The 18378-nt window shown below is 45.9% G+C and overlaps 2 protein-coding genes across 16 annotated transcripts in view; one reads left to right on the top strand and one right to left on the bottom strand.

Moving 5' to 3' along the window:
* The window catches only part of UBALD2 (UBA like domain containing 2), a 258780-nt gene that overhangs the window by 102799 nt on the left and 137603 nt on the right, over nt 1-18378 (bottom strand). The gene's annotated exons all lie outside the window — the stretch shown is intronic.
* RNF157 (ring finger protein 157) overlaps nt 1-18378 on the top strand; it is a 102471-nt gene that overhangs the window by 71574 nt on the left and 12519 nt on the right. For 7 of the 15 annotated variants that reach the window (XM_077972892.1, XM_077972901.1, XM_077972895.1 and 4 more), the window contains 13 exons: nt 4399-4545; nt 4985-5102; nt 5716-5782; nt 6694-6737; nt 7952-7999; nt 10131-10202; nt 11065-11224; nt 11420-11532; nt 14056-14294; nt 15131-15239; nt 16985-17096; nt 17571-17743; nt 17989-18054. In XM_077972892.1, the coding sequence (XP_077829018.1) occupies nt 4399-4545; nt 4985-5102; nt 5716-5782; nt 6694-6737; nt 7952-7999; nt 10131-10202; nt 11065-11224; nt 11420-11532; nt 14056-14294; nt 15131-15239; nt 16985-17096; nt 17571-17743; nt 17989-18054 (1468 nt within the window). Of the gene's footprint in view, nt 1-4398; nt 4546-4984; nt 5103-5715; nt 5783-6693; nt 6738-7951; nt 8000-10130; nt 10203-11064; nt 11225-11419; nt 11533-14055; nt 14295-15130; nt 15240-16936; nt 17097-17570; nt 17744-17988; nt 18055-18378 lie in introns of all 15 variants that reach the window. The other 8 variants (XM_077972890.1, XM_077972897.1, XM_077972903.1 and 5 more) reach the window with 3 other exon arrangements.

The following is an 18378-nucleotide window of genomic DNA, read 5'->3' as shown; positions in this document are numbered from 1 at the left end:
CACTAAGCTATTTTCAGTCTGTCTCTCTTAATTTTTTATATTTTATTTGTCCCTGAAGTTTCTACTGGTTCCCCAGCTATGCTTCTCTCCACCCCAGGGTCATCTCTGGGGAGGAGAGAGCCAAGGAGGTACCTGTCTGCTGAACAGTCCCCCCACCTGACCCAGGGGAGTTCATCCAGCAGAAGAGCAGACTAACGAGGCCTCTGGGGCCTGCCAGTTGCCAGCTACTCTGTCCACTTGGTTTCTCTCATCACATATGGCACATTCATACATTTGATGGAGACCATTCAAGGGCCTGAGCTGCTGCGAGGTCATGGCCTCTGCCATGGCAGCCTGGCTGCAGCTCTAGAATAGGATGAAGCAGCTGTCTTGCGCTAAAAGAACCAGACTTGGAAGCAGCAGAGCAATTTGCTTCCCAGGTCCACAGATGCTTGCTTGAATGAGTGTCTGAGCTTCAGGGTTTTTTTAATCTGTAAAATGGTGATAATCAACTTTACCTTTCATGGTGGTTGTCAAAATTAAGGTAACAGAAGGGAAAACACCTGGTGTTCAATAAATGTTAATTTGAAGAGTGTTCTTTGTTTTGTTTTTCTGTGATTATGGGAATAAATTCTGATTCTCAGATTTCCAGGTAAAGATGGAGGATTGAACACCTACTTTTGCTTCCTCTGAAAACCCCATCAAGTAATTATAAACATGTATTTAAAAGGCATAAATCTGGCCGGGCACAATGGCTCACGCCTGTAATCCCAGCACTTTGGGAGACCAGGGCGGGTGGATCACCTGATCCTGGCCAACATGGTAAAACCCCGTCTCTACTACAAAACAAAAATTAGCCAGACATGGTGGCATGCACCTGTAGTCCCAGCTGCTCCAGAAGCTGAAGCAGGAGAATTGCTTGAACCCAGGAGGCAGAGGTTGCAGTAAGCCAAGATTGTTCCACTGCACTGCACTCTGGGTGAGAGTGAGACTCCATCTACAAAATAAAAAATAAGGCCAGGTGCGGTGGCTCTTGCCTGTAATCCCAGCACTTTGGGAGGCCAAGGTGGGCAGATCACAAGGTCAGGAAATCGAGACCATCCTGGCTAACACGGTGAAACCCTGTCTCCACTAAAATTACAAAAAATTAGCCAGCCGGGCCGGGCGCGGTGGCTCAAGCCTGTAATCCCAGCACTTTGGGAGGCCGAGGCGGGCGGATCACAAGGTCAGGAGATCGAGACCACAGTGAAACCCCGTCTCTACTAAAAATACAAAAAATTAGCCGGGCGCGGTGGCGGGCGCCTGTAGTCCCAGCTACTCAGGAGGCTGAGGCAGGAGAATGGCGGGAACCCGGGAGGCGGAGCTTGCAGTGAGCCGAGATCGCGCCACTGCACTCCAGCCTGGGCAACAGCGTGAGACTCCGTCTCAAAAAAAAAAAAAAAAAAAAAAAAAAAAAAAAAAAATTAGCCAGCCGCCTGTAGTCCCAGCTACTTGGGAGGCTGAGGCAGGAGAATGGCGTGAACCCAGGAGACGGAGGTTGCAGTGAGGCGAGATTGCGCCACTGCACTCCAGCCTGGGCGACAGAGTGAGACTCCGTCTCAATAAAATAAATAAATAAAATAAAATAAAAATTAAAAAATTTTAAAAAGGCATAAATCTGTAAGTATTTGGAGATTGGGAAGAGAGCAGCAGCAACAAAATTTTAGAAGCTGGAAACACATAGTGAATATTAAATGACTTAGTAGACCCAGGATATCAGAATCCTGAACTAGCAGAAAGAAAAGCTGAGAATCAACCAATTTATACTGTGGTATTATCCCCCAAGGGGTTCAGAAATTAGCAGTGCCAGGTCTCTCTAGAAGTTGAGGTGGTAGGCTAAAATGAAGAGGATTGGTAGAAAGTCTGCCCTCAAGGTAGGCAGATCCCCTCCGTTATACCACACAGCCAGAACTACGTTACTACAACCTGGCCAAAGGCAGGCAGATGACTGTCCCTGGAAAGGTAAAAACAAAGAATCTCTGGACAAGAGAGACCCAGGCACAGCTAACGGCCAGTACTAAAAACAGGCTAACCAGCCTGGGCAATATGGTAAAGCCCTGTCTCTACAAGAAATACAAAAATTAACCAAGCATGGTAGTGTACACCTGTAGTCCCAGCTATTGGGAGGCTGAAGTGGGAGGATCACCTGAGCCCAGGGAGGTCGAGGCTGCAATGAGTCACAATCACACCACTGCACTCCAGCCTGGGCAAGAGTGAGACCCTGTCTCAAAACAAAACGGGGGGTGAGTGGATCCTGGCAAACTGGGTGTTGAGCCCTCCAGCTGCCTCTCCACTCTGCCCCTAGAATGCTGGCAGCCAGGCCTTTGTCAAGAGAGAGAAAAACTGTTTTCTGGAAATTGGACCTGCCTGGATAGGAAAACCTAGGAGACTAGAGTTGGAGGTTCCTCAGCAGATCCAGATCAGCCCACAGTGAAGCCCGGGATCCCCAAGTCCTGCTGTGCACTCAGAGCTCTAATCAGCAGTTTAAGTATCTTAAATACAAGCAGACAGCCACAGATTCTTAGATGTGTAAGGAATGCCTATAATAGGAAAGACAGTAGCAAAACAAACCAACATTTTAAAACAACCTAACTAGGCCGGGTGTGGTGGCTCACACATTTAATCCCAGAACTTTGGGAGGCCAAAGCAGGAGGATCGCTTAAGCCCAGGAGTTTGAGACCAGCCTGGGCAACATAGTGAGACCCCATCTCTATATAAAATAATAATAAAGTTAAAAAAAAAAAATCTAATTGGAAACAAAAGCTATGCAGAAAGAAGAAAACTTCATTAATAGTCTCAAAGACATGAGAGAAGATATCTTTTTCTTTCATAGCCACAATGACACGAAGTTTATGAAACCAAAAAAAATTGCTTTTAGAAATTAAAAACAAGGAGCATAAATGAAAATTTCAATAGAATTATAGGAAGAAAACTTGAAATATCCTAGAAAGCAGAGCAAAAATCCAGAGAGAAGGAAAATAGAAAAAGAAAGATACAAGTAATAGAGCACCCATTTAGAAGGTCTGACATCCAACTAACGGGTTCTACAGAGAACAGAGGATATAAAAGGAAGGAAATCATCAGTGACATAGAATTTAAGAAAATTTCTCAGAAGCAGAGGGTACAAGTTTCTAAATGGAAAGGACCACCAAGTACCCACAGAGTGGATGAGAAAGAGGACTGTCTGTAAGCTTTCAGAAGAAGGATCAGCAGTTGGAACGACTTCAGACTTCTTGGGAACAATGCTGGGAGGTGAAAAATAAGGCAGTGAAAAGGCTTTCAGTGTCTTTTAGAAATTATTTATAATCTAGAATACTTTGCTCAGCCAAACTTTGAATGAAGTGTGAATGTTGAATAAAAGCTCTCAAAAGTTTATTTCCCAACACACCCTTTTTCAGGAAGCTGGTAGAACACATGCTCCACCGATACAAAAGAATAACCCAAGACAGAGGAAGACATGAGATACAGGAAACATGAGCTTCTACAGGAGGACAGAGGCAAAAGGGATCCACCAGGATGATGGAGGGGGAGAGATTCCAGGGTGGCGGCTGGGAGCCAGGTGCAGAGGGCCAAGTACAGATGGGAGCAAGTCCAAGGGACCTCCTCAATAAGATGAAATGAATAGACCACTTGGTGCATCTGAACGTCTTGAGAGATTTAGACAGCCCCAGAGAGCTTGGGTTGGAATTTGTGATGAGTACATAGAAAACTATGCAACTGGAAAAAAAAAAAAAAAGAAAAAAAAAGGGTGAGCACTAATTAAGAAAAAGTTAGGCAGGAAAAGAAAAATAATCATAGATTATATGTTTATATAATCACAGTAATACAGACACAAATGTACTGGACTATTATAAAAAAATTATGATGTAGCTATACTGTGGGGATGGGGGAGTTCCTATATGGAGCAGAATGAGTAAAGAGAAAGAAATCCTTGTTTCTATAGTAGGAAACCCATAGATAGTGCCTGAAACTGAAAAATCAAGAAGTAGTAACCCAAATATATTTTTTAGAAATGTGGGTAAATGCCAAAATGATCACTAAAAGCGGTGTCCTTTGAAGAGAAGGAAAGGGAAGAAGTAAGGCCTGCTATTTTTTGCCTTGAAGAAACTATTTAAACTACGTGATTAATAACTTTTATTAAAATAAAAACAAAACTGCCAAATGCACAATGATGTAGTGGTAGCACTGAAATATCAGAAGTAACCTGAGTGCCCAGCAATATTGGTCATGAAGCACTCTGTGATCATTCAGAATGAAGAGGTAGACCTATGCTTACGATCACTCAGAGAAGCCCACAATATATTGCTAAAATTTTTTTAAAAGGTAAATTTAAAAATATTGATATGCTACCCTGCAAATGCTGAGTCTCTGGTTTTCTAGATGTGCTGAGGAAGTGAAGAGCCCTGGAGAAGAGGCCAGCAAAGCTAAAGTCCACTACAATGTTGAGTTCACCTTTGACACAGATGCTAGGGTAGCCATCACCATCTATTACCAGGCCATGGAAGAGTTCCAGAATGGTATTGCCAGGTAAGATCAGGAGACCAGGTGAGCCACTTCCTTCCCAGATGGGTAGAGTCCATGTCTTATCCACTCAGCAAAGGTGGAAAACATTCTTTTTCTGCAGCCAGATGAGATCTGGTTCCTGAATAGATTTTCTTCTACAAAGCCCTACCCTTTACCTTTTCCCTTCAAATTGTGCCATCTTGGTATAGTGGCAAATGGTGGTATAGTCCTTCAGGTCCTTAAGGACTGTTAAAAATCTAGTAAGCTACCTTTCTTTGGATGTGTGGGTTGAATAGAAAAGTCAACATTGCCAAGCAAGAGCAAAGGAAATGGATTATAAAGGACCCTTTCTTCTCTTCGCTAGAGCCTGTTGATAATTGAGAACAGGCATGAGCAGAGGAAGTTGTCAGACCCATCTGTGCCAGATACTGACTTTTGCTTTGCCTCCCACTTGTATCAATAGCTACATTCCCAAAGACAACAGCCTCCAGTCGGAGACTGTGCACTACAAGCGAGGAGTGTGTCAGCAGTTCTGCCTGCCCTCCCATACCGTGGATCCCTCCGAGTGGGCCGAAGAGGAGGTGAGCTACCTTTGGGGAGGGTTTCCCACATCGACTCAGAAGGGCCTAGGGGCTACTTAGGACCCCGGCCAACAGCAAAGGGGCTGCTCAGACACTTGAAGGCCATGCTTACCTTTCTGTCTTGTGACTTCATCATGTCCTTTTAAAGCTCTGCTTATTTTGCATCAAGGATATACCTGACTTAGTTAATTTTTCCATTCCCTAGGAATGGAAATAGCCCATTAGCATAGGATACTTTGAGAAAGCCATGCTCAAAGAAAAAAAAAAAAAACAAACCTGTAGGTGAGAAGGCCTTATTTACATCTATGAGATTTTTAAAAAGAAGCTGATTCGCCTAGGATACTTTGAGAAAGCCATGCTCAAAGAAAAAACAAACAAACAAACAAAACCTATAGGTTAGAAGGCCTTATTTACGTCTATGAGATTTTTAAAAAGAAACTGATGGCCCTCATTTAACAAACTTGGGTAATTAACAAGGCTGACAAGGAGCCTTGTTAATGAGGAGCAGAAATGAGATTAATGCTTGACAGTATCGCCCTTTCTGAGATTAACTGTGCCATCTAAATGTGTTAAGTCCTCTTTTTTTTTTTTTTTTTCTTTTCTTTCCCTTCAGCTTGGCTTTGATCTGGACAGAGAAGTTTACCCTCTAGTGGTACATGCCGTGGTGGATGAAGGAGACGGTAGGGGCGATTTCTGTCCTCTTTGGCTGTGCACACTGCTCTTTTGTGGCATATTCCTGGCAGCAGCTGTGGCCCCAGAACAACATGCCTTCTTTGTGGGTGTTTGTGACTGTGAGTCAGGCAGTCTCTGCATCCTCTCACATCTGTGACTCCAAGCTCCTGGGCGGATGTGAAAAGTGTGGGTTTGGCTGGGCACAGTGGCTCACACATGTAATCCCAGCAGTTGGGGAGGCCGAGGCAGGTTTGGATCACCTGAGGTCAGGAGTTCGAGACCAGCCTGGGCAACATGGTGAAACCCTTTCTCTGTTAAAACTACAAAAATCAGCTGGGCATGGCAGTGTGTGCCTGTAATCTCAACTACTTGGGAGGCTGAGGCAGGAGAATCGTTTGAACCCAGGAGGCAGAGGTTGCAGTGAGCTGAGATTGCACCAATGCACTCCAGTCTGGGTGACAGAGTGAGACTCGGTCTCAAAAAATGTGGGTTAGCTGGGTGTGGTGGCTCATCCCTGTAATACTAGCACTTTGGGAGGCTGAGGCGGGCAGATCACCTGAGGTCAGGAGTTCGAGACCAGCCTGGCCAACGTAGTAAAACGCCATTTCTACTAAAAATACAGAACGTTAGCCAGGCATGGTGGCTCATGTCTGTAATCCCAGATACTTGGGAAGCTGAGGCAGGAGAATTGCTGGAACCCGGGAGGTGGAGGCCACAGTGAACCAAGATCATGCCACCGCACTCCAGCCTGGGCAACAGAGCCAGACTTTGTCTCAAAAAAAAAAGGGTTATATAAAATGCCCCTTCTAGGGACAGACTGGCACATTTGGTTTGCCAGATAGCAGGGAATTGGGGAAGGTCATGGGCATCAAGGTGTGCTGTTTGGGCTTCTTCACTCACATGCCTTTGTTTCTTTCAGAGTATTTTGGCCATTGCCATATACTGCTGGGGACTTTTGAGAAGGTGAGTGACTTTAGAGGGCCTCGCTTTATTCCCTTTAGCCCTTTCTTTCATGTGAGACACATGTAACCCCTGTTTGCTGGGTCCCTGAGCTCAGCAGAATGGGTCTGGCTTTAGAGGCTATGATGGTAACAGAACATCGCTTTGGGGGCTACGTTTGGGTGTAGGTCCAGCCCTGCTATCAGCTTGCTACAGGACCTTCAACTCCTTAGGCCTCAGTCTCCTTAAAATGAAAGGGTTAGACTGAGTCAGACGCGGTAGCTCACACCTGTAATCCCAGCACTTTGGGAGGCCAAGGTGGGTGAATCACTTGAGGCCAGGAGTTCGAGGCTAGCCTGGGAAACATGGCAAAACCCTGCCTCTGTTAAAAATATAAAAATTAATTAGCCGGGCGCGGTGGCGGGCGCCTGTAGTCCTAGCTACTCAGGAGGCTGAGGCAGGAGAATGGCGTGAACCCAGGAGGCGGAGCTTGCAGTGAGCCGAGATCGCGCCACTGCACTCCAGCCTGGGCAACAGCGTGAGACTCCGTCTCAAAAAAAAAAAAAAAAATATATATATATAAAAAAATTAGCCAGGCATGGTGGCAGGCACCTGTAATCCCAGCTACTCAGGAGGCTGAGGCAGGAGAATTGCTTGAACCTGGGAGGCGGAGGTTGCAGTGAGCTGAGATGGCGCCACTGCACTCCAGCCTGGGCGATAAAGTGAGGCTCTGTCTCAAAAAAAAAGAAAGAAAGAAAGGGTTACACTGGATAGTTGTAAGATCTTTAAAGAATTAGGATTGTATAATTCTACTCTGAGAGCATCCAGGAACATGTGTACAGTAGTCCCCCTTATCCTCAGGAGATACGTTCCAAGACCCCCAGTGGATGTCTGAAACTGCAGATCGTACAGAACCCTCATATACACTATGGTTTTTCGTAGACTTCATCCACACCTATGATAAAGTTTCATTCATAAATTAGGCAAAGTAAGAGATTAAGAATAATAGTAAACTAAAACAATTATAAGGTAATAAAAGTCTGAAAGTCATCTTTCTCTCTCAAAATATCTTATTGTATGTAATATTTTCAGACAGTGGTTGATGGTGGGTAACTGAAACCATGGAAAATGAAACTGCAGATAAGGGAGGGTGACTGTAACTGGGAGATGTAACAGAAGAATACCTGGAGCTTTATTACCCTCCCTTCCTTGTCATAACTTTCATATTTTCATTCCAGCACACAGATGGAACTTTCTGTGTCAAGCCCCTCAAACAGAAACAAGTAGTAAGTATTTGAAGACCGCAGACTGTTAGTGTTAGGGTCCTTCCTTCCTTTTATTCTTTCCTTTCTTCTTCTCTCTCCCTCTTTTTTTTGTTTTTGTTTTTGTTTTACTTTTTGCTAAGTCTCTCCTTTTCTTTTTCTTCTTTTTTTTTTTTAATCAAAAAAGAAAAGAAAAAAAGGGAGTGCTTTTGAATGTTACAAGCTATTACAAACGACTTGGGTGGCCTGAAAGGAATGCTGATTTTTGATGTCTTCATTGTTCCAGAAGTGTTGGTGTTGAGGGAGCCTTTATCTGAGTAAAGGACTTGAGAAATGAAAGAACAAGATTTATTTCCCAACACTGGGTTTAGGGAGAACTCTTTTTATTTTAAATGCCAGAGTGAGAACTATTTCAAGCGAAAGGATAAGCATTAGGGTCCAATTTGGGGTAATTAGAGTCATTGGCTTAATTTATCCATTCCTTTTCTAAAATTCAAAGTTGGCCATTCTTCCTCTTGCAGAAAGATCAGCACCTTGTGCATATGTCTGCTAGAAGTCCCAGCCCCTGCCATGTGCCAGCACTTTTCTTTCCACTCTTATAGAGGTAGGAGGAGACATCATTGGAAGGATAGAGAGTGGTGCCAGTGGCATTGGCAAGGGAGGGTGGGTGAGGGGTAGGTCATCTCGAGGAGGGTGTAGAGCAGCTGGGTAGGAGGCAGGGCTGGGCTTCGTCAAGATGCAAAGAAAAGCCTCCCTGCAGATGGGTGATAGATATCTGAAATTCTATACTATCCATTCTTTTAGGTTAATTATTTGCCTCTCTTTTAATGAGGTCAGTAATAAGAATATCTTAGTATAAATTAGTTTTCCAATATAATCACTACATGAAAACAAGTTTTAAGAGCAGACGAGGAAACAGATCCTGAGTCCAGGGCACTACCTGGGCAGGCCAGGCCTTGGTGAGTTGCCTCATGGGGGAAGGCCTGGTTCTCCAGGAGGCCTGGATGGGATGGAAAGGTTCATGTAGCTAGAGGAAAATGGTTTGTCTATTTTCCTCTTGTTAGATAGGCATTAGCAACAGACTATCAAACTGGAGAGTGGGATATAAAATCAGAGACAGGCTATGTCTTAGAGGAAGGGATAGCTAAGAAACAGAGGTGAGGCAGAAGAACGTGCTCCTAAAAGTAAATGGGGCAGGGCCAACTTAGGCACTGACATGGGCCAGGTTAGTGGGAGTGGGATTGGGCCTTGGTAGTTGGGGTTTTAAGAAACAGGGCTGGCTGGGCTTGGTGGCTCATCCCTCTAATCCTAGCACTTTGGGAGGCTGAGGCAGGTGGATCACTTGAGGTCAGGAGTTTGAGACCAGCCTGGCCAACATGGTGAAACCCCATCTCTACCACAAAATACAAAAATTAGCCAGGCATGATGGTACATGCCTGTAATCCCAGCTACACAGGAGGCTGAGACAGGAGAATTGCTTGAACCCAGGAGGCGGAGGTTGCAGTGAGCCAAGATGGTACCACTGCACTCCATTCCAAGATGACAGAGCAAGACCCTGTCTCAAAAAAAAAAAAAAAAGAAAGAAAGAAAGAAAGAAAGAAACAGGGCCAAGCAGTGTAATTTTGCTGCATGTTGGGGATGGGGTGGCTTCATGGTGTGGGGTACACACCATTAGCCTCTCCCTCAAGATCTTGCTATCGCCCTTTGCTTTCATATTTTCCCTTCCCATCTTTTTCCTTGCCAATTTCTTCTTTTTCTCCTTTCTATTCCTTTATTTTTATAATGTCTGAACTCAAATTGGATTACATAGCAAATGCCTATGTTTTAATGCATACCCTTCCATCCTTTTTCTAGTCTATGCCTTCTTAATTGTCCATAATAGTAAGCTGCAGTGCAAGTATTATTATTGTATTTGTGCACTTTTGTGTTCCCTATTGTATATAATGATGGGTGAATTAAATATTTGATTTTCTTTCTCCTCTCAAATAGAAAACATAAGTAAATAAAAGCATCCTTTACTTATCTAGACCTTTGATTTTTTTTCATTATGAATCAGTAGTCCTTGGTTACCGAAAGAGGTAAGAGGGGAGGGAGTTCCCACTCTTGTCTCTCAGTAGAGACAGCCTGTCCTTGAACCTTTCTATTTGCTGTTCAGGTAGACGGGGTCAGCTACCTCCTTCAGGAGATCTATGGAATTGAAAACAAGTACAACACACAAGATTCTAAGGTAAGTTTTATCCAAAATTCTGAAGGTACTCTTTCCAGGAGGCCAAGTGAGAAATTATAAGCCAGCGTCCAGGAATTTAGTATGCCAAACTCTGAAATCAGTTAGGTCTTAGAAGGGTATTTTCTTGTTCCTCATTTCAGATCATTATGCTTTTACCTCTTGGGAAATGAGAAAAGTAGGCTGGTTTGGCTTTGTTCTGCCACAGAGTTCTGTCCAACTCGGTTTCCACCAGGGTCCTTTCTTTGCTCCTTTTCTTTTATCTGTGTGGTCCCCTAGGTCCCTTCAGCTGAGACTTGAGAGGCCTAGCTCTGAGCCTCATAGGAGCTCGAGTGGTTAGTCTTGTCCTCTCAATTTTAGATAAACACTTCCCAGAAGCAGTGAAGCTAAGTGTGTGGACGCACTGGGTAAACGACAAAGTCCAATGTCAATGCAGATTTTGTTCTTATTACTTATCCTAGCTCTTTTTTTTTTTTTTTTTTTTTTTGAGACGGAGTCTCGCTCTGTCGCCCAGGCTGGAGTGCAGTGGCCGGATCTCAGCTCACTGCAAGCTCTGCCTCCCGGGTTCATGCCATTCTCCTGCCTCAGCCTCCCGAGTAGCTGGGACTACAGGCGCCCGCCACCTCGCCCGGCTAGTTTTTTGTATTTTTTAGTAGAGACAGGGTTTCACCATGTTAGCCAGGATGGTCTCGATCTCCTGACCCCGTGATCCTCCCGTCTCAGCCTCCCAAAGTGCTGGGATTACAGGCTTGAGCCACCGCGCCCAGCCTACTTATCCTAGCTCTTTAGCCACACTGCCTTGTCTGTAAAGTATGGGACAGGAAGGGCTTTGTGACACTGGCTAAATTGCTTTCTCCTCGACCAGGTGGCTGAAGACGAAGTGAGTGATAACAGTGCCGAGTGTGTGGTGTGTCTCTCGGATGTCCGGGACACCTTGATTCTGCCCTGTCGCCACCTCTGCCTCTGTAACACCTGTGCAGACACCCTGCGCTACCAGGCCAACAACTGCCCCATCTGCCGACTGCGTAAGCCCCAGAGTGGCAGGGGGACTGGTGGGTGGGAGAGAGGACAAGAGGACATTTACAAAACACTGAAGCATGTGCTGCTGCTGGATCTGACAAACGGATGCGCGCTGGGAGGGATCATGGTTTCTGTCTGGGCTCTTGTTCATCCTTAATCCTGCATCAGGATGTCCTGATTGCCTGTTTTCTTCTTCACAGCCTTCCGGGCACTGCTTCAGATCCGAGCCATGAGGAAAAAATTGGGCCCTTTGTCCCCAACCAGCTTTAACCCCATCATCTCATCCCAGACATCTGACTCTGAAGAGCATTCAGTAAGTTGGGCTCAGAACCACGGCCCCTCTGAAGCAAATGCCTCATTGGCTTTTTTAAACCTTTCATGCTTTTCTATGTGGCATTGCAGCAAGGAATTAGACCTGGGTATGCTGCAGTATTTAGCAGCCCAGCTGAGAGCATGTGTTACAACCAAATTATTACTGTGGAAGATTGAGTACTGGTGATGAAAACCTCCCTTTTCCTCTTTGGGAACTTGGTGTCCAGTTAATATTTACCATTCCTAGAGCCATCTGCTTGCAGTTTCACTCCAGCCAGGTTCAACTCCAACTCCCTCAGGCAGAAACAATGGGACGATTATTTTGGATTTAAATACAATTTATTTTCTTTATTCAAATCTTCGAAGAAAGTAACTGTTTTTCTTTATCCTGTTTTGTGGCCTCAGTGCCTGAGATAAAGTGCCCTCAGTTTCCTAGTGTAAGTGCTGATATTAGAGTGAAACCTGAAAGCTTTGCAGTTAAAGAAGAGCAGATACTGTCTTTCTTTAGATTAACGCACTGCTGGGAGAGATGATTATTCAGTGAATGGTATTGGGATAATTAGTTAGCTATTCCAGGAGGAAAAATCAGTTTAGCACTTTACTCCTTACCAAATAAATTCCAGCTGGAGTAACTAATTAACTATATTAAAAGCATTAAACCAAACAAACATTACAGCAAACCAAACAAAACAAAACATTCAAAACCTAGAATAAATTGGCCGGGCGCGGTGGTTCACGCCTATAATCCCAGCACTTTGGGAGGCCGAGGTGGGCGGATCACAAGGTCAGGAGATCGAGACCATCCTGGTTAACATGGTGAAACCCCGTCTCTACTAAAAAAAAAATACAAAAAATTAGCTGGGTGTGGTGGCGAGCACCTGTAGTCCCAGCTATTCGGGAGGCTGAGGCAGGAGAATGGCCTGAACCCGGGAGGCGGAGCTTGCAGTGAGCGGAAATTGCGCCACTGCACTCCATCCAGCCTGGGTGACAGAGCGAGACTCCGTCTCAAAAAAACAAAACAAAACAAAAACCTAGAATAAATTATAGACGATTGTTTAGTTGACTTTAGATTGGAAAGGATTCTCTAAGCATGAAAGCAAGAGCCATACATTTTACTACCTAAAAAGTTTAGCACGTCAGAGGTCTAATAGGTGACCAAAATTAAAAGTTAGACAACAAATAGTAGTTTTTTTAAAAAGTATTTACAGGCCGGGCGCGGTGGCTCAAGCCTGTAATCCCAGCACTTTGGGAGGCCGAGACGGGCGGATCACGAGGTCAGGAGATCGAGACCATCCTGGCTAACACGGTGAAACCCCATCTCTACTAAAAAATACAAAAAAAAACTAGCCGGGTGAGGTGGCGGGCGCCTGTAGTCCCAGCTACTCGGGAGGCTGAGGCAGGAGAATGGCGTAAACCTGGGAGGCGGAGCTTGCAGTGAGCTGAGATCCGGCCACTGCACCCCAGCCTGGGCGGCAGAGCAAGACTCCGTCTCAAAAAAAAAAAAAAAAAAAAAAGTATTTACAATGTATGTATCAGAGGAAAAGCAATGATATGTGAATATGAGAATACCATTTTCCAACTTTCAAATTTTAAAAACTTTTTTTTGTAGTGATTCTCCCCGCTTTCAGGGAAGCAGTCAGAATAGGTCTTCTGTATTACTTACAGGAGTGTAACTAGAAAAGGCACTGAAAGAAACAAAACAGTGGAAAACAGCAATATATATCAAGAACCTTAAAAACATTTATACCTCATCATCTAAGAGCTAAGAATTTAACAAGAAGAAGATAATTTGAAAAAAAAGGCATTCAAGGATGTTCATCAAAACTTGTTTACAATAGGATGTGCTAGACACAACTAGATACACAGCACTAGGAGAACAGTTAGAAAACTTAGGGGATCTGTAAGAAGGGGACATATATGAAGAGGCTTCAGAAACGAAGGAAAATATTTATGTTCTGGCCAGGCATGGTGGCTCACATCTGTAATCCTAGCATTTTGGGAGGCCAAGGCAGGCGGATCGATTGAGACCAGGAGTTCAAGACCAGCCTGGGCAACATAGTGAGATCCCATCTCTATTTTTTAAAAAAGAGGAAAGTATAATAAAATAAGCAGAATATAAAATTGTTATTTACAGGTTGATCAAAACTGTGTAAATAGTACACAGAAAAAAATGGGAAGAAGAGACACCAGAATGCTAACAAAAGTAACTTTGGTGATTTGATTACTGGTGATTTTTTTTCCTAATTTTTTTCCTAATAATATATTTTCCAAATTTCCTATAATTAACATATTTCCGTTATAATCAGAAAAAAAATAGAGATTATTAAGAAAAAGCTTACCAATAAGCAGGATCTACAATGTGTAGTTCTTTGATATTTTACCTCTTCCTCTAGTACAATTGTTCTTACCAAACCCCCCAAGAACAGATATAAAACATTTTTTTCTGTGTAGAGTAAGTAGCATAATCATGTCATAAAACAAAAAGGACCTAATTGATTTTTCAACCTGTCTCTGATTCCCCTAGTCCTCAGAGAATATTCCACCAGGCTATGAAGTAGTATCTCTTCTGGAGGCCCTCAATGGGCCCCTCACCCCATCCCCAGCAGTTCCTCCACTTCACGTGCTTGGAGATGGCCACCTCTCAGGAATGCTCCCTTCGTATGGCAGTGATGGCCACCTGCCCCCTGTCAGGACCATCTCACCTCTTGACCGCCTGTCTGACTGCAGCAACCAGGGACTCAAACTCAAAAAGAGTCTCTCCAAGTGAGTAGCCAGTGCTCCACAGTATTGCCCCCAGAATCCATGATGAGATGTTTCAACTCTCCTTGGTGCTGGCCCACATCCTGGGGCCTTAGGGCAGAGTAACCCTCTGGGCTGTTCCCAGAGCTGCTTGTGGGAAGGTTATCCCATCCGTTAAGAGATGAAAATAAGATGGTATGTAGGCACTTAGGAAAATTCTGATGAGACAAATCTCTTATGTATTCTTTTTGTTTTCAAGGATAGGGGATGGGTTATAGGGAAGAGGACATTGAACACTGTGGATAGGGCCATCTAGGCCCCTGGGAGCACTGCTTAGTCCAAAGACTGAAGGAACCTTGTGATCCATATCTCTTAAACATCTAAGTCCAGCTAGGTACAAATCGTGACAAGGTTTCTGTGGCAGAGTAAAGCAGAGGGTATTTTACAGATGAAAATATTGAGACCCTGTAAACGGCTGTGGTTTTTCCCAAGTTTAGACAGCAAGTCATCAAAGGAGCTAAAGGTAAAACTTAGCACTTCTGACACCCAAAAGAGGTCTACATCCCTCCCTGGTTCTCTTTTCTACCTCCCTAGTCCTACTTAAGATTTGGGTTTTGAACCAGGAAAGTTAGCCCAGACCTACTCAGCTACTCAGGAGGCTGTACTCCTCCTCTGTTAAAGACGTCAACAAGAGGATCGCTGAAGCCCAGGAGTCTGAGTCCGGCCTGGGAAACATAATGAGACCCTGTCTCAAAAAATAAAGAAAAAAGATTTGGGTTTTCCCCTCGGCTCCCCTTGCAGTATGTACTGTTCTTTAAATGGACGTTGGATATAGCTGCTTTTCCACTGGACTCCTATAGATCCATTTCCCAAAACTCTTCCGTGCTGCATGAAGAGGAAGATGAGCGTTCCTGCAGTGAGTCGGAGACACAGCTCTCTCAGAGACCATCAGCTCAGCATCTCGGAGAGGTAATTGATATTCCTCTCCTATTCTTGGGTGTTGAACTCCAGGGACTTTCCTCCTACCTGCATGGCTCATCAGGTCCCTCTGCTCTCATTCACTTATCAAACACCTTTTCAACGCCCTCTGAGGCAGTGGCAAAGATTTCACTGGATTCATGCATTCAACAGCATATGCAGCCTGTGTTATTTGCCAGGCACTGTGCTATATGCTGAGTATAGTAGCTGGGACACAACAAAAGTCCCTGCCCTCGTAACATATTCTTGCTAGCTGGGGTGAGGGTGGGGGACACAAAAGACAGTAAGTATAAAAATACATGTGTACCAGGTGGGGCTGTGGATCAGCGTGTGTGACATGTGGGAAGGGAGTGTCACAGCTGGAAGTGGGGGCTGCCATTCTTAAAAAGCGGTCCAGGAGCCGAGACCAAGGGAAGTGTGAGAGCTAGCTATGCAGATATACGAGGAGAGAGGGCCCTAGGCCTGGGAACAGCAAGGAGAAAGCCCTGAGGGTAATTGGGGGGTGCCAGGAGGCCCACGTGGAGGAATGGAAGAGAAGGCTGGAATTTTCTACTCTGTGTGTCCCACAGAGACCTCACATAACAAAGGTTTATGCAGCTTCTCTCTGTAGGGCACTGAGCTAGGTAGAGTGGGGCATAGGAAGGTAAATAAAGTGGTCCCTGCCCTTAGGTGCTCAGGTCTGGCTGGGACAGGACATATACATGGGAATAGCATGTGCCTGGCACGTCATTGTTGCTCAGTAAGTATGTGTTAAATGACTGAGTAAACTTTATAGAAAAGCAGTGTGCCCAAAACAGAGACAATAAATTGCTGTGTCAGAGATGGACAAGATCATTGTAAGTGGAGGAAATCAGAAAATGTGTTACGGCGGAGTAGCATTTTAGCTAAACCTTGAAGTTTTTTAGATATGAAAAAGGTGAGAGAAACATCCATGTGGAGAGGACAGTGCATGCAAAGGCACAGAGCAGGAAGTCGGGGCTCGGAGCAAGCCAGGGGCACGGTGAGCACTTCGTTTCCCAAAGGCCCACCTGACCGCAGCATGCAGCCTGGACTAGACAGGAGACAGACCCAGCCAGGAAAGGGCTTCGGTAGCCCAGGCAAGAAGGACTGCCTGAACTAAGACAAAAGAGAAGCGCCTGGAGGAAAGGGAAGGGATTATGGAGACACAGTTCATAGAACTTTGCATCTGCCTCGGATGGGTGAGGCTGTGCACCCAGATGCCTGGCAGATGGGGGCTGGGATCAGAGATGGGGGCGTGGGAGGAGCAGCAGGCTGGGGAGCAAGGTGGTGTTTGTATCAGAAAGCAGCTGGGCAGGAGTTAACTGGGGTCCGTGTGGAGATACCCTGCAGGCAGGAAGGCCTCTGCTGTCTTTGTATGCTTTTGCCTCAGAAGGAAAGCTGATCATAATCCTGGGGAAACCTGGGGTGTCCCCATGTCACAGCTGCGGGGTGACCTGTGTCACCCGAGCTGCATCTTTGTATGGCCGCAGCAGATGGCTGTGCCCTGGGCAGGAGGTATTGACTGAAGTGTGCGCCTCCCCTGGGAGGCAGTCATTCCAGGCTTGGGCTGAGAAGTGAGGACGGAATAGAGAAGCTGCGGCCTCTGCATGCCACTCAGTCCCTCCCAGTGTCGCCTTTCCTCCTCATCTCTACCCAGACCTCCGCCCTGACCCCTTTCTCCAGCACAGGTGACTCGCACTTGCTCCATGTCCTGTTGTGTCCCCCACACCCCCCAGGAATGTGGTGTGACTCCAGAAAGTGAGAATCTCACCTTGTCGTCATCTGGAGCTATTGACCAGTCGTCTTGTACAGGGACGCCTCTGTCGTCCACTATTTCCTCCCCAGAAGGTACATGAGGAGCAGGGAGTGGCTGCATGTCCTTCCCCCTTACCCAGCCCACAGTGTCCTGGTGTTTCCTCTGGGAAGGGACATGGGAGTGGCAAGCTAATACCTGGACTGCATGACAAGTAGGCCCTGGCTTGAGAGGGAAGAGGACTTGCTTTCCTACCATGGGTTAGCGGGCTTGCCTGTAGCTAGCCGGGTGTTGGTTCTCTCAGCCCCAGTCCTGCTGTCATGAGGTTTCCTTTAGCATGATGACAAGGAAAAGCAAATGTCTTGTCCCCGAGGCTAAGTTCTGAGCTCTAAAATATAAAGGAACAGAATTTTGGAAAACCGTAAACCTAAAACCACTTTTAGGGGAGGGCAAGATAAGGCCACTTCACTCCTCACTGCCTGAGTGCAGGGAGAGGGCTCTGCTCCCCAGAAAGCTTGCAGAAGCCCTGCCTGACCTCCAGGCTCCTTCCCCATCCCCTGTCTCCAAAGGCCCTGCCAGCAGCAGCTTGGCCCAGTCTGTCATGTCCATGGCATCCTCCCAGATCAGCACCGACACCGTCTCCTCCATGTCTGGCTCCTACGTCGCCCCTGGCACTGAAGAGGAGGGAGAGGCTCTCCCTTCCCCCCAGTCTGCCAGCAGGGCCCCCTCAGAAGAAGGAGAGGTAAGGGAAGGGACGGAAACCGCCCTGGCTTCTCTGTTCTTTGCATACATGTCCAAAGTAGCATAACCAAAGGTCTGCCATGCATGGCTGCAAAACGCCCCAAAATGCCAGGAGTGCCACAGAAAACAAGGCATTCCCTTAGGTCTGACCCTCCTATTTGACGCCAAGTTTGTACTGAAGAAGGTTTGGGTTTGCTGTCACGAGAGCTTGATGGAAGAGCCTGTAAAAACTGTGCTCTTCTGCAGGGGCTGCCAGCGGAGTCTCCAGACAGCAACTTTGCTGGCCTCCCAGCTGGAGAGCAGGATGCAGAGGTAACCCCAACAGCACGGAGTGGTGCCCCTTCGCATAGCCAGAGGAGTGCTGGCCTTGGCTGGGATGCCAATAAGGACCAGGGCCGGGAGGCTTTGCTGACGAAGTCTTCCTGGGGGACATGCCTGGATCAGTGAGAAGTAGAATATGGGTAGAGATGAGAGCGGCTGCACCAGGGCCTGTGGACTGTCCAGTGAGTGGGGCCACAGGTTCCCAGGGTCACTGGTGTAGAGTGAGTTCAAGAGGGAACTTTTCTTGCCAGCCCCTGGCCTTAAGAATGTATTGTCCGTCATTCCACTAGTATTTACATGGGGGACTGTGTCACA

This window comes from Macaca mulatta, chromosome 16, assembly GCF_049350105.2.
Source record: "Macaca mulatta isolate MMU2019108-1 chromosome 16, T2T-MMU8v2.0, whole genome shotgun sequence".
Taxonomy (NCBI): Eukaryota; Metazoa; Chordata; class Mammalia; order Primates; family Cercopithecidae; genus Macaca; species Macaca mulatta.
Note: the sequence above shows the minus strand (reverse complement) of the source record. Positions and strands in the feature narration are given on the sequence as shown.